At 43.9% G+C, this 15,937-nt stretch overlaps 1 protein-coding gene across 9 annotated transcripts in view; it reads right to left on the bottom strand.

Annotated features, from left to right (window-relative positions):
• Positions 1-15,937, bottom strand: part of jakmip3 (Janus kinase and microtubule interacting protein 3) — a 567,199-nt gene that overhangs the window by 288,428 nt on the left and 262,834 nt on the right. For 8 of the 9 annotated variants that reach the window (XM_085994710.1, XM_085994709.1, XM_085994712.1 and 5 more), the window contains 2 exons: positions 13,318-13,431; positions 3,976-4,122 (listed from right to left, as the gene is read on the bottom strand). In XM_085994710.1, coding sequence (XP_085850836.1) covers positions 3,976-4,122; positions 13,318-13,431 — 261 coding nt within the window. Of the gene's footprint in view, positions 1-3,975; positions 4,123-13,317; positions 13,438-15,050; positions 15,279-15,937 lie in introns of all 9 variants that reach the window. The other variant, XM_085994718.1, reaches the window with a different exon arrangement.

The raw sequence follows: 15,937 nt of genomic DNA, 5'->3' as shown, positions 1-15,937 counted from the left end.
CTGGGGAGCCAAGGAAGGTTCGCATCTGTGGGGACTTCAAGGTGACTGTGAACCTAGTCCTGCACACAGTACAGTATCCGCTTCCGCGGATAGAAGATATTTTCGACTCACTATCTGGAGGGAAACGTTTTACAAAGATTGACCTGGCTCAAGCATATCTACAAATGGAGGTGGAAGAAGCATCTAGGAAATACCTCACGATAAACACTCACAAAGGCCTTTACCAGTACAATTGGCTGGTATTTGGGGTAGCATCGGTCCCGGCTATGTGGCAAAGGGCAATGGAACAAGTCCTGCAAGGGATCCCGGGGACCCAGTGTTATTTGGACGACATCCTGGTTACGGGCGAAAATGACAATGAACACCTTGCCAACCTGGAACAGGTGCTCACGAGATTGCAGGAATATGGGCTACGAGCCAACCGTCCCAAATGCGAGTTCTTCAGGAGACAAATCTTGTATTGTGGCCACATGATTGATGAGGAAGGGTTGCATAAGTCGCCGGACAAGATTGAGGCTGTAGTCAAGGCTCCAGCACCAGAAAATGTGTCGCAACTGAGGTCGTTCCTCGGGTTGGTGAACTACTACCATAAGTTCTTGCCGAATTTATCTACAATTCTGCACCCACTGAACGCCCTCCTTCAAACTGGTGTAACATGGAAATGGAGTGATGAGTGTAAGCGTGCCTTTCAGGAATGTAAATGCCAAATCACTTCAAAAGAAGTATTGGCCCACTACAACCCAACACTACCGATTCGGTTGGCATGTGATGCGTCACCTTACGGCATTGGAGCGGTGCTGTCACACAAATTCCGTGAGGCCAATAGCCTTTGCATCGCGCTCGCTAACCTCAGCCGAGCGTAACTATGCCCAGATTGACAGGGAGGCCCTCAGCCTGGTGTGGGGGGTGAAGAAGTTCAATCACTATCTGCACGGGCAGAAATTCACCCTACTGACTGATCATCAACCCCTGGTCTCAATTTTTAACCCAAAGAAGGGCGTTCCAGTGATGACGGCGCAACGGCTGCAAAGATGGTCACTTTTTCTAGGGGCACATCAGTATGACATAGAGTACAAAGGTACGAAACAACATGGAAACGCTGATGGGCTGTCGCGCCTACCGTTGCCTACGGCGGAAGAAGCACCTGCAGTGGACCCTGTGGAGATATTCCATGCGACCATAGTCGAATGTTTGCCTGTTACAAACGCAAGTATTGAGAAGGAAACCCGAAATGACCCGACACTCTCTCGGGTCTATGATTTGACGGTGAAGGGATGGCCAGCATATGGCAACTCACTGTTGCCAGCATTCTCGCCAAGGAGAGAACAGCTGTCAGTGTGCCAGGGAACCTTGATGTGTGGCTCCCGAGTGGTAATTCCACCCAAGTTGAGAGATAGAGTACTCAATGAGCTTCACGAGGGTCATCTGGGAGGGGTAAAAATGAAGAGCCTAGCCAGGGCATTTGTGTCGTGGCTGGGAATTGATAAAGAAATCGAGGATATGACCAAGAGATGCACAGGATGCCAGAAGGTCCAAAACGCTCCACCACAGGCCCCGCTACATCCATGGGAGTGGCCCTCATCTCCATGGCAACGGGTACACATTGATTTCGCTGGTCCATTTATGGACTCAATGTTTCTAATCGCTGTGGACGCCCATTCGAAATGGCCAGAGGTCATTAAAATGTCCTCCACCACCACGGAGAAAACTATTGCAGTCCTAAGGACCATCTTCGCCAGGAATGGGTTGTCAGAACAGATCTGTTCCGACCATGGCCCACAGTTTGTGTCTGAGGATTTCCGGAGGTTCCTGAAGAATAATGGGGTGAAACATTACACATCTGCCCCATATCATCCAGCCACAAATGGATTGGCTGAGAGGTTTGTTCAGACCTTTAAAAAGGCCATAAAGGCAATGTATAATGACGACATACCACTTCAACACAAGGTGGATAACTTCCTGTTTGCTTACCGGAATGCGACACATGCAGTAACCAACCAAACTCCAGCCATACTGTTTTTCAACCGGAGACTAAGATGTCGCTTGGATTTGCTCAAACCAAACATAAGACGAGATGTTGAGGATAAGCAGTTCCAGCACATAAATGAGAAGCCAACCAGGAGCTTCAAGATAGGGCAACCAGTCTTGGCCCGCGACTACCGAACAGAAAAATGGCAGCCAGGCACGATATGCACACAGCAGGGACCACTAATGTACACAGTGGACGTTGGAGAGAGCATCGTGAGACACCATGCTGACCAGATTCTAGAGTCACAGGAACAAGCCAAACCTGTACCACAAGCATGTGCACCTGGTAATGAGCCCGAAGTACAGATTGCGTCTACCTCAGAAGCAGGGGTATTGGAAGCTGACGAACCAACCAATGACAATGAGCCAGAATTGACTCCATCGCCAGAACAGGATACTCGAGAAAGGCGCTATCCAGTCCGGATCAGGAAGCCTCCTCAAAGACTGAACTTATAAATGACTATTTCAGTTGATGTATATATTACTGAGAAAATTGTAATTGTAATTAGTTATTATTTAGTTGTTAAATGAATGTTATGTACTGTTTATCTAAAAGGGGAGGAATTGTTGTGTATGTACCTTTAAGGGAATAACTGGTCTTAGACTGCAGTACCGGCAGTCACCACCCCTGTATAAAAGGTCCTAGCAGGCTTCTGTAGTTTCAGTTTCAAGCTGCCTCTTGTTCAGTAAAGTACTTGTTAAACTGTTCTCCCGAAGTCCGTGTATTATTGAGGCGCGGACTTTACAGTACCTGAACTGTAAACCCTAACCCCACGGTGCCTGAACTGTAAACCCTAACCCCACAGGGCCTGAACTGTAAACTCTAACCCCACGGTGCCTGAACTGTAAACACTAACCCCCACGGTACCTAAACTGTAAACCCTAACCCCACGGTGCCTGAACTGTAAACCCTAACGCCACGGTACCTAAACTGTAAACTCTAACCCCACGGTGCCTGAACTGTAAACCCTAACCCCACGGTGCCTAAACTGTAAACTCTAACCCCACGGTGCCTGAACTGAAAACCCTAACCCCACGGTGCCTGAACTGCAAACTCTAACCCCACGGTGCCTGAACTGTAAACTCTAACCCCACGGTGCCTGAACTGTAAACTGTAACCCCCACGGTGCCTGAACTGTAAACCCTAACCCCACGGTGCCTGAACTGTAAACCCAAACCCCCACGTTGCCTGAACTGTAAACTCTAACCCCACGGTGCCTGAACTGTAAACCCTAATCCCCACGGTACCTGAACTGTAAATTCTAACCCCACGGTGCCTGAACTGTAAACCCTAACCCCATGGTGCCTGAACTGAAAATGTAAAAAATGAAGCGAGCTGAGAGAATTTGGAATTCACCAGAAGTGCTTGCAGTATAAGCATTAAAGAAACAAATATTTTTCTGGTACCATTATCCAGTCATTTTCACACTCATAGTAAATAATACTGCTGGTAGAAAGAAAGCAAAGCAGGCAGAGGGCAGTGCTGACATGCAAACTGGATGATTGGAGACATTTTAATACTTTTATAAAAAAAAGGAAAATCTCAATTGGCAAGAAAACAAATGTTAGTGTCAATTCACTCACTGAAAGCAAAAATACACATTGGTTAGATAATTATAGCTTCTATAAAATAGGTTCTATTTGCTTTACTCACCATTTATAAATAGGAAAATAGTACGTATTGAGGTGTGGTGCAGTAATTCTGCTAACCTACCTCTCATTACTTTATTCTGTCAGTGTTGTTCATGTTGGGTACCATTGGTGGTTTTACCTGGTGATTAGCATTACTAACAGCGGTAAAACAAATTAAACACAGGGTAAAATGACTATGCAATGGACAATTCTGGCATTTGAGGTCTATGAATGTTGATAATTCCTTCGAGCAACAAAAAAAAATCACAGCGCAGTTCCCATATGATTCAGAAGGGAATTTGTATGACAACCTACCATTCTTATGTTTTCTTGTGTGAGAAATTTGAGTTTATTTTCCATACGCCGTAGGGCGTGGCTCATTTCTTCATTTTTCCGACTGAGGCGCTTCTTCTTGTCCAGGAGGGGTTTGTACTGACTTTCCGCTTCACGTAAACGCTTGAGCTAAAGTAGAAACATGGAATGAGAGAGATTGAACCGAACAGTTATAGGCTTGCAAGACAAGGGCCTGAGCTTTTGGAAATACTGGCATTGACAGAGTTACCTGTAATTAGTCAGGCTAACATTTCCTGTATGATTGACATCTAAATAAATAGAACCCTTAATAATCCCAAACTTTATTTAAAAACTGAAATCTCTAATTAGAAAGTTTATCTACAAATTGAAGCACACCATGAACACAAAGCCTGATATCTTCTGCCCCTATAATAATTATTTTCTTCAGGTTCGAAACCTTTACTGATTTAAATCATTAATTTGTTTTAAAATATATATGTAACATGGTTCTAATTACATACAATGTTTATTGGCAGCATAATTCTCACACATAATGCAAAAGAAATAATATTACAGCTCAACACATATTCTTTATTAAAATACATTAATATCTCCTATGTCAGGCTTTGTTAATGGGAAAACCCATTTTAAAGTGTCAACATTTACCTGCAGTACCTGTTATGCCTGTAGGTGGTGCTGTGATTATACCGTACAATATAAAAAGGCCTGTCATGTAACATTAGCTCCAAACCCAGCACTGGAACGGTATTTACACCCTTAGAATCAAGATTTGTGTAACCAAGCAGTTCCATAACAAAGACATTAGTTTTTTTTAATTGAAACTTCTCACGCTCTGGAATTTTATATGCAGCCTCTTGAAGCCTCCGCACATCCTAAATGACAAATAAGGCTCACCTTTGGACAGGAATCCGTCCCTCAGGGCATACTCCAGCCCCAGGAAAAAAGGTCCCTGGGTCTCCTACTCAAGAAGTCAGGTTTCAACTACCCCCCCACCCCGACTCTGCAGAAGCCCACACCCCAAAGCCAAGTAAGTGGACTGCCTTGTTGTAGGTGGTGTTGAGCTTCTTGAGTGTTGTTGCAGCTGAACCTACCCAGGCAAGTAGAGAGTATTCCATCACACTCCTGAATTGTGCTTGTCAGTAATGGAGATGTTTTGGGGAGTCAGGAAGTGAGCCACCCTCTGGCCTGCTCTAGTAGCCACAGAATTTGTGTGGCTTGTCCAGTTGAGTTTCTGGTCATTTTAAGAATAATTAAGTCAGTATAATTCAAAACACCCATGTAATTGGCATACATTTCCATGATCTTACATCGCAAAGTCTAGTTATCCTGTGTTGCAAAGTTAATTGTTGCAGTGGTTCTACTGGCTGAAATGTGATGTAAACCTTTGAATAAAATGATATTTCTTTTCCTTTGCTCTTTTTATTGTTAGGATTAAGTTACCTAAATGATCTTCAGGATGGACTCAGTGATAAGATAAGGGCTTAAAGGACAAATGTAAATATGAAAAGCAAAACAAAAACTTTGTGGATTAACATTAGAAAGTGAATGCGTTGAAGTAGAGTGTATCACAGACACTGAGGCGTGCTGTAGTGTTAGGCTATGAATACCTAACACAAACATCTTATAGGTGAAGCTGTATCTGAGTAGGAATTAACTTCCTAATGCATTGTCAATTCCCTGTAGAGCAGCATTTGTTTTGGTTCGTGGTCTCTAGCCACATTATACTACAGTGCTATAACAAGACAAGTGCAGTTAGAAATACTGCAGTGTAAGATAGCATAAAACATAACATAACTTCATGAGCTGAGATCAATTAGAAGGCACTGTAGCAGAGAGGCTTACAATGAGAGTGCAGTGTACATTTATTTTATTTCTCACCTTTACATAAAGCTTGCAAACAGTATTACTTTGTGAACCTCAAGTAAATTCATAGATGTAGTAGACATCTCTCTTGATGTAGTGGAATGCGATAATGGGAGGGGATGCACACTGGGATCCCTCTCTAATTTACTTTTTGGTCTCAACTGCATTCATAGGCAGCTGCCAGCTGACCATATTGTTCACCATGGAAAGAGAGGTATACTTATTATCACAATTAAAATTACTCTCATGCGCCTATTGCCAGAGGCCTGGGAACGTTGCCTGCCTTCCTGGCCACTCCCTTAGTTGTAATTGCTGCAAGACCCAAGAAGACTAAGGAATGGGGAGGAGAGGGAAACCTACTCTGGAGAAAAAAATGATATGAATTGTTAATTTGGATTTAGAGAGGTATTTTGAGGAAAAGCTGGAGAATGCACAAGCTAACTTAAATTCAAGAATAACTTCATCCATTGAATTGTCAATTTATAGAATAGGCTTACCATTACAGTAAATATTTGTTCAGTTCATAAAGATTTATATTTGGGTAGGAAAACAATGAAAAATGGTCAGATTAGGTTGTGAAACAGTATCTGATGCTGAATGTAATGACTGAGCCTTTTCTTGATTCCACATTTATATTTATATTATAAAGTTGTTTTGGTAACAGGAACAAACATGGATGATAAATGGACAAGCTTCTCTCTACCGGTACAATTTTCAACCTATGAGTTCTCTTTAACTTTACACAGAGAGTAAAATATACTCCTTATTTAGAACGGAAACTATGAGGGGGAATTTTAACCCCCAAAAACAGGTGGTTTAAGTCGGCTGCATGTCTCAGGTTTTTTCTCTGTTCCAGCTTTAACACTGGCCGGCCGGGATTACCAGGCAGCTAAAGTGAGGCAAGGATTGCTGCATGGAAGAGGTAAGTGTTCTTCCAGCACGGCTTGTGGGCCAGGAGGAGCAGGAGTGCTTCCTCCCAGCCCACCAAACAAACCTGTTAACCTCCTTAGCGATTAGAACCCCCCCCCCGCCCCCCGCCAGTGATCCACTGTCCTCCATGGCCCGCAACCTCATCCCAACTCCTAACCCCCATGTCCTCCGCAGGCCCCTTGCAATCTTCGATCTTTTCCCCTCCTCCCCAGTCTTTCCACTCCCCTGGAGATCTTCTCTCCTCTTACAATCTCTCTGGCCCCTTCCACGATCTTCTCCCCTCCTGTCCTGATCGCTCCAGCCACCCACCCCCCATCAATGTTCCACCTGACCCCCGATCTGTCCAGTCCCCCATCAATGTCCCCCACCCCCGACCCTCGATCTCTCCAGCTCCCCCATCAATGCCCCCTGTAGTGTATGTACCTTGAAGAAGGAACTATATTCTGCAGCCCCTGTATACTGCAGTACCAGTAGTGACCACCCCTGTATATAAGCCTGTGTAGTAACTTTGTATAGTAGTTCCAGTTTTGTCTCCATTCAGTAAACACCTGCTTTAACCAACTTCTGCAGTCCGTATCTCAATTACACACGGACGTTACACTGGCGACGAACAGGTCCGAACTTACCTACAGTTCTGCACCACCTCACGGGGATCCATCCCTGAAGCGAAGATGTTAGAGGTCGAGGCCAGAAGGAAGAAATCCAAAAAGAAAAAAAAAACAAACAGAAGAAACGGGCGTCGACCGTGGGCAACCGCCCTCTGATTCATCGAATTCGAAGATTTGCAGGAGAGGCTGTCGAGAGCTGGGCTTGGTTATCCAGTCTATGGTATTCCAGCTAATCGGGCTGGTGGCAGGTAGTACACTGATCCTTCCTGGGCTGCGGCGGGCTAGAGCTCGATCGGGTGGCTTTTCAACGGGGCCGAGCAGCGTTGTCGGGAAGAGGAGAGAGAGAGAGAGAGGGTGGAGCACACAGGGCGCGGCCGGTGCTACGAAGCCGGGCAGCGTACAGACCCAAGAAGAGGGAGGTAAGTGTCCCATAGGGTCTGCTCTGACGACGGGAACAGTAATTAAAATAAAAGAAATTGGAAGCGCAGAAAGCCGCGAGGAGCTGCAGTTTGCCACGGGGACTGCGGAGAGCGGTGTTGGCAGCAGCGCGGGGGGGGAAGTGCGCGAAGACCATAGGGCGTCGCCATCAAGGCATAAAAACGTCAGCAACAGCGCTAGCAGCAGCGGAAAAGACAGAAAGCGCGGGAGGCGCCATCTTAATCCAGCGGGGAAGAAGGCAAAGCGCGGGAGGCGCCATTTTGTTCAATCGGGGAAGAAGGCAAAGCGCGGGAGGCGCCATCTTAGATCTCCAAGATGCCGAAGACTGGCAATATCACTGCCTTCGATAATGCAATAGAAGGCTGGACCACGTATGTGGAAAGAGTCGAAGTATATTGCAAGGCAAATGAAGTAGCCGATGAGAAAAAGGCATCGGTACTACTAAACTTAATGGGCGCAAGAACGTATGGCCTATTGCGGAACCTGATCACTCCAGTCAAACCGATGGCGAAGAGTTTTAACGAAATTGTTGGTATCCTACAGGAACAACTAAATCCTACACCGCTGCTGATAGCAGAAAGATTTAAATTCCACAAGAGAAATCAGCATAAAGATGAGAGCAATGCTGATTACCTTACGGAACTACGCAGGCTATCAAAGCACTGCCAGTTCGGAGCAGGACTGGCAGATACCCTATGGGACAAATTTGTCTGTGGACTCCTGAGTGAAGGAACCCAGAAGAGGTTACTCTCAGAGAAAGAGCTGATGCTAGATAAGGCTTTCAGCGTGGCAGTATTGTACGAAGCAGCAGCAAGGGGAGCTGCGGAAATACAGCAAAAGCCACAGGAATACGGCACCCATGAAATGACACGGGGATTTGAAAAATGTTATCGCTGCGGCAGAACAACCCATGACCAGAAGGACTGCTGGTCCAAGGACAAAACATGCAGGCAATGCGGAAAGATGGGACACATTGCACAAGTTTGCAGGTCCGGGAAGAAGACTAACGACAACAAAAAGACTATTAAGGAAAAGTACAGGAAAGTACAAAAGATGATGGACAGTAGTTCCAAAGACCAGAAGAGCGATAGTGAATCCGGGAACAAGAGACTAAACTGTCTCAAACTACACAACGTAATCACAAAAGAGGATCACCGAACCATTTGGGTCACCCTCACGATAGCAGGGTCCCAAGTCAAAATGGAATTGGATACAGGATCAGCCTTGACTGTCATGAATCAACGAGACTACGAGCGGCTATTCTCATACATACCCTTGAAAGACACATCCATTGTCTTGAAGACATATACGGGGCAGAAAGTATACCCCAGAGGGAAAATAAGGGTGCCTGTCGAATACAACGGCAAGGAAATACAGAAATTGTATCTGTACATACTGCAAGATGGTGGACCACCATTATTGGGGCATGAATGGATCAGAAAGATAAGTTTAGACTGGCACTCCATTCAGGCACTGACGGTGGCTGGTAAAAAGGATGACGACGTCACACCTGGACGATTGTCAAAAATCTTGGCTAACACTAAAGAGGTATTTCAACAAGAACTGGGAACTCTTAAAGGCGTAACCGCCTTGATAAAAATAGAAGAGAATGCAATTCCCAAGTTTTTCAAAGCAAGATCGGTACCGTATGCAATTCGTCCAGCCGTCGAGGCAGAGCTGGAGAATCTGGAGAATGCAGGCGTGTTAACTAAGGTAGACTGGAGCGAGTGGGCGACACCCATCGTTCCTGTCATGAAGAAAACGTTAAACAATAAGTCTGAGGAGCCAAGGAAGGTTCGCATCTGTGGGGACTTCAAGGTGACTGTGAACCCAGTCCTTCACACAGTACAGTATCCTCTCCGAGGATAGAAGATATTTTCGCCTCACTATCTGGAGGGAAACGTTTTACAAAAATTGACCTAGCGCAAGCATATTTGCAGATGGAGGTTGAAGAATCCTCTAGGAAATATCTCACGATAAACACTCACAAAGGTCTTTACCAGTATAATCGACTGGTATTCGGAGTTGCATCAGCTCCGGCTATATGGCAAAGAGCGATGGAACAAGTCCTGCAAGGGATTCCGGGGACTCCGTGTTACTTGGACGACATCCTAGTGATGGGTGAAAATGACAGTGAACACCTTGCCAACCTAGAGCAGGTGCTCACTAGACTAAGAGAACATGGGCTACGAGCCAATTGCCCCAAGTGCGAGTTTTTTAAGAAACAAATATCGTATTGTGGCCACGTGATTGATGAAGAGGGGTTACATAAGTCCCCTGACAAAATTGAAGCGGTAGTTAAGGCTCCAGCGCCTGAAAATGTGTCGCAACTGAGGTCATTCCTCGGATTGGTGAATTACTACCATAAGTTTTTGCCGAATTTGTCCACAATTCTGCACCCACTGAACGCCCTGCTACAAACTGGAGTAGCATGGAAATGGAGCGATGAATGTAAGTGGGCCTTTCAGAAGTGTAAAGGCCTGATCACTTCAAGAGAAGTATTGGCTCACTACAACCCATCACTACCGATAAGACTGGCGTGTGATGCGTCTCCCTACGGCGTTGGAGCGGTACTGTCACATAAATCCCTTGATGGTTCAGAGAGGCCGATAGCTTTTGCGTCACGCTCGCTAACTGCAGCCGAGCGTAACTACGCCCAGATTGACAGAGAGGACCTCAGCCTGGTGTGGGGGGTGAAGATGTTCAATCACTACCTGCACGGACAGAAATTTACTCTACTAACTGATCATCAACCTCGTCTCCATTTTCAACCCTAAGAAGGGCGCCCCGATAATGACAGCACAACGGCTACAGAGGTGGTCCCTTTTCCTAGGGGCACACTAATATGACATCGAGTACAAAGGAACTAAACAGCATGGGAATGCTGATGGATTGTCGCGCCTACCATTGCCGACGGTGGAAGAAGCACCTGCAGTGGATCCAGTGGAGATATTCCACTCGACCATTGTCGAATGTCTACCTGTGACGAATGCAAACATAGAAAAGGAAACACGAAATGACCCGACACTCTCCAGGGTCTATGATTTAACGGTGAAGGGATGGCCAGCACATGGCGAGCCACTGTTGCCAGCATTCTCGCCAAGAAGAGAACAGCTGTCAGTGTGCCGAGGAACCTTGATGTGTGGATCCAGAGTAGTAATTCCACCCAAATTGAAGGATAGAGTGCTCAATGAGCTTCATGAGGGTCATCTGGGAGGGGTAAAAATGAAGAACTTAGCCAGAGCGTTTGTGTGGTGGCCGGGAATCGATAGAGAAATCTAAGAGATGACCAAGAGCTGTACAGGATGCCAGAAGGTCCAAAACGCCCCACCACAAGCCCCTCTACATCCATGGGAGTGGCCCTCATCTCCATGGCAAAGGGTACACATTGATTTTGCTGGTCCATTTATGGACTCGATGTTTTTAATTGCAGTGGATGCACATTCAAAGTGGCCAGAGGTAATAAAAATGTCCTCAACCACCACAGAAAAAACTATCACAGTCTTACGAACCATATTCGCCAGAAATGGGCTGCCTGAACAGATTTGCTCCGACAATGGACCACAGTTTGTGTCTGAAGAGTTCCGGAGGTTCTTAAAGAACAATGGTGTTAAGCATTACACATCCGCCCCATATCATCCAGCCACCAATGGATTGGCTGAGAGGTTCGTTCAAACATTCAAGAAGGCTATCAAGGCAATGGGTAATGAAGACATACCCCTACAACACAAGGTGGATAACTTCTTGTTTGCCTACCGGAATGCGACACATGCGGTTACCAACCAAACTCCAGCCATGATGTTCTTCAATCGAAGACTAAGATGCCGCTTGGATTTGGTTAAGCCAAACATCAGAAGAGATGTGGAGAACAGGCAGTTTCAGAATATGAATGAAAGGCCAACCAGGAGCTTTAAGATAGGTCAACCAGTTTTGGCCCGGGACTACTGCACAGAGAAATGGCAGCCAGGAACGATCTGCACACGGCAAGGACCTCTAATGTATACCGTGGACGTTGGAGAGAGCATTGTAAGACGCCATGCTGACCAGATTCTAGAGTCACTGGAAAACGTCAAATCTACACCACGATCCTATACAACTGGTGATGAAACCAAAGTACCAATTGCATCTACCTCAGAATCGGTGATATTGGAAGCAGACGAACTAAACAACGACGTTGATCCCGAATCAACTTTGCCAGAAGAACCTGATACCCCAAAGAGGCGTTATCCGGACAGAATTAGGAAGCCTCCTCAAAAACTGAATTTATAATTGATTACCTTCAGCTAATGTATATAGCAACTGTAATTGTAAATATGTTGTTTAATTATTAATCGAATGTTATGTACTGTTTAGCTAAAAGGGGAGGAATTGTAGTGTATGTACCTTGAAGAAGGAACTATATTCTGCAGCCCCTGTAAACTGCAGTACCAGTAGTGACCACCCCTGTATATAAGCCTGTCAAGTAACTTTGTATAGTAGTTCCAGTTTTGTCTCCATTCAGTGAACACCTGTTATAACCAACTTCTGCAGTCCGTGTCTCAATTACACACGGACGTTACACCCCCCTGCCCCCCGATCTCTCTGACACCTCCATAGATGTCCCACCCCGACCCCCGACCTCTTTGACCCCTCCTCATCGATGCTGCCCAACACCTGATCTCTCTCTCCCTCCTTCCTCTCCATTCCTAGGCTGCAGCCTCGTGCTGCAGATCTATCCGCCCGACAGCCAGACAGCCTCTCAAACTAGCTGGTTACAGCCGGGAAATGGAGTTTAATTACAGTAATCAGGTTCTGCCATTCTTCTGGGTTTCTCGACTGCAAAACTCCCGCCCCGCTCCCTCCCCCTCTCCCCGTTAATATCAGGGCCTATGATTCCCAGACTAAAGGATATGATAAAAACTGCATTTACACCCTCAGTACACCATACTGGTCAAGTAGTAAAGGGTCAGTTTTATGTACTGTATCTGTCTCTCCATCCCCCTGAATCTAGCCATGTTAGTGGACCTGATAGCCTGAATAATCTTTCCCAATCCATGCTTTCTTACATAGTTAATGTTTCAAAGGCGTAATTCTGGCAGTCACTCAAATCAAATATTGGATAGATTTCACTTGTTCTGATCCAAGGAGTGAAATTTCATCTGTCAATAATTTTATTGAAAAGGTTGACATGAGTAAAAATTTCCCATTTCCCATTTAGTACTCACCAACATTTTTGGTAAAATGAATAACAAAAGAATTTCAGCACTCCTAGCCTGCTTGATTTGGAATCTCATGAAAAGAACTGCCTCGCTATTGATTGCCTAATACTTACTTTGCAAACTGTACCTGATTTGGCCTTAGATTATGTTATGTATGTATAGGAAATTGGTCTGACAGGGAGAAAACAAATATGTTACTGATGTAACCATGTGATTTCTAGGGGGTGTGACGGCAATAATTCAGTAAAGAAATTGCAAACATCTGGACAGACAGTTGAATGGTCAACATAATGAGAAGCACTTACAAGTTCATTTCTTTCTTCAGACAGCAGAGCATTCCGGTCTTCTAGTTTCCTGATGATTGCACTTAATTCAGCTATTTTAAGTTGGAATCGTCGAGTATCCTTTTCATCCAGCTGCTGTTCCTGAAACATAGATCAACTGCAAATAACTGGTCATCGGCATAACCATGCGTCTCTGATAGACCACAACCAAAGAGACTGAAGAATTTGTCATAACTATTCAATTAGAGGCAGGATTTGTTTTTGCCTATACATTAAAATGTAAACTATGCCCTTATGTGATAGGGTGAACATTCAAGCAAATCAGCTTAGACTATATGAAGGAAATAAAAATGAGATACAGAAAAATAATGCAGAACGTAGAGTAAAAAAAAAACTCTTGACATTGGCACACCATGTTTTGAGTGAGTTCCAAAGGCATAACCCTACCTCAAGACACTATCATTAATTTAAGTGAAATGCAAATCACGATGCTTTACATGTGGTATTATGATGGTTGAAAAAACTAATTTGTGCTGTTACAAAAAGGAACAATGTGGTTGCTAGTAGCTGCAGGCAATAACAGGAGGACTGAGAAAAATGTTATAACTGATAATGCAAAATAGTATTTTAATACTCCATGTATGAGGGCATTTAAGGAAATGTTGAAATAAATGATTTACATTGGAAGCCCCAGTTAGTGCTTTTTATGTTTGTTTAGCAGAATTAAAATTCACAGTGTAACGGGCGGCAGTTTGAATAGGTGCACCTTTTGCCAATTATTTCCCATATAATTATTGGTTATACACTGCAGCACACTAAAAAAGAAAAAGGCACTGTGAGCATGCTGATGGATGACTTTCCGAACTAGTGATCCCGAACCCTATTTAACAGGTGCAGTGATTCCTCATTCAATAGGTGCAGGAGAGCCTTTGCATCGTATAACTATAATCTGTGCTTAGAAATATTTCCATTCCATGTGCTAAGAAAATCAAGAACCAGTGAAAAAAGAATCTTGATGAGAGTCAACAATGGGAAAAAAGTTAAAATACGTTTACAGGCATAAACGTTTGTCTTAAAGTTAAGCAGCAGTTTGTATCATTAGCAAATTAAGGTAGAAGCATAAGAATGGCATAATTACATAGGGTGGTAGTTGAAAGCACTGCCTTTAATTTATCATTACAACGTTACTAACTACAAAACCCTGAAAATGTGGCCGGCCTATGTAGGACTAGATTCTCTTGATTATTGTAAGATATTAGAAAGTGAGAGACATTCAAGCAAGACCAGGCCTGGAAGATGTCTGACTATTGTTAAATTCAGTGCACTACACTCAGTGCCTGCCTTCTGAAAATGTCTAAATGCAAATTAAACCCACGAAATAATTGCTGGTCTTATTTTGATTTTTTTTTAAATTACTTATGAGGTAACATTTCAAAACACTGCTATTATTAGATGATCAGAAGAACAAGCAAGCTGCTACACAATGAAATCCCAGTGTCCCCTCAAAAAAAAAAGCAAAACTGAAAAGTTTTCGAGTAAACTTAAATCTATCATTAATTCTATTTCAACAGTAACAAATATGCGGCTACAATGTAAAGATTTTAAAAGGTATTAGAAGAATGATGTAATGTGATCGTATTGCATAAGTATTAATAATTAAGCAGAAGGCATTAATATGCCCCTCATCAAGATTTTGTTACAGAATTTGTTGAATAGGGCATTTATAGACCATGTACGTATGTGAAAGTGCTTACAGGACTTCCTGAATGATCTGAGGCGTCTCCTGCACCACTTGCGCAAGGAAGTTCCCTTTTCGGGCTACTCAGATGGCGTTTTTCCCATGCTTCAGCCTCTTTGACCTGGGTAAGTTGTTCATCTAAAGCCTCTTTTTGGAGCTGGAGTCTCTGAGCATGCCCAGCCTGAGCCCCCAGCTCTTTTTCCAGCACGTAGACTGCTCTGTCTTTAAATTTTATCTCATCCATCTACAATGAGAACAAAACACAATCACACATGCATGCATTTTATGTCAGCTGTTGCCACTAGACAATTCTTCTGTAAAGCTAAAACTCAAGGGAGAGGAGCAGTATTTACTGGGTAGTGAGGCCGAATAATGTAATTTTTATATTTAAAGGTTTTGTGTGTATTATTCATTCATTATTTGTATGCCACTTCAGCCATTCCCTAGTTGTTTTTGGGCAATTTCACCTGGTAAGCTCATAGTCACAAGATAGGTTGGATGAAAAAGGCCCTTTAGCCCAACTGATCTCATACTTCCAGAACAATAACCCCACAAGCTAATAAAATAGATTTTAAAATTGGCTTCTATCATCATACCAAATATTTTATACATTCATAGCTAACCTTTATACACACATTCATAAATCGTAGCTGCGTCACATTTTTTGCATGAAACTATAGCTGCGACTCTTACCATTAACCCTCGGCAAACCTGATCCCTCCCAAAGAATTTCATTAAACTTTAGCAAAGACAATCAAATCTGACTAGACCCTTTACTTTTTAGAGCAGTTAATAGAAGTATTTTCAATCTGCAAAGGAAAAAGGCAATGTATGAAATCCATTCATATTTTACTGAACCTCTTTGTTCAAATAGTTCTAAGCAACTGAAGGGTTTAGTTACAT

Source organism: Somniosus microcephalus, chromosome 8 (genome assembly GCF_052327205.1).
Source record: "Somniosus microcephalus isolate GS21.2 chromosome 8, FLI_Smic_1.0, whole genome shotgun sequence".
NCBI classification, from domain to species: domain Eukaryota; kingdom Metazoa; phylum Chordata; class Chondrichthyes; order Squaliformes; family Somniosidae; genus Somniosus; species Somniosus microcephalus.
This window is presented reverse-complemented; position numbering and strand designations above follow the sequence as displayed.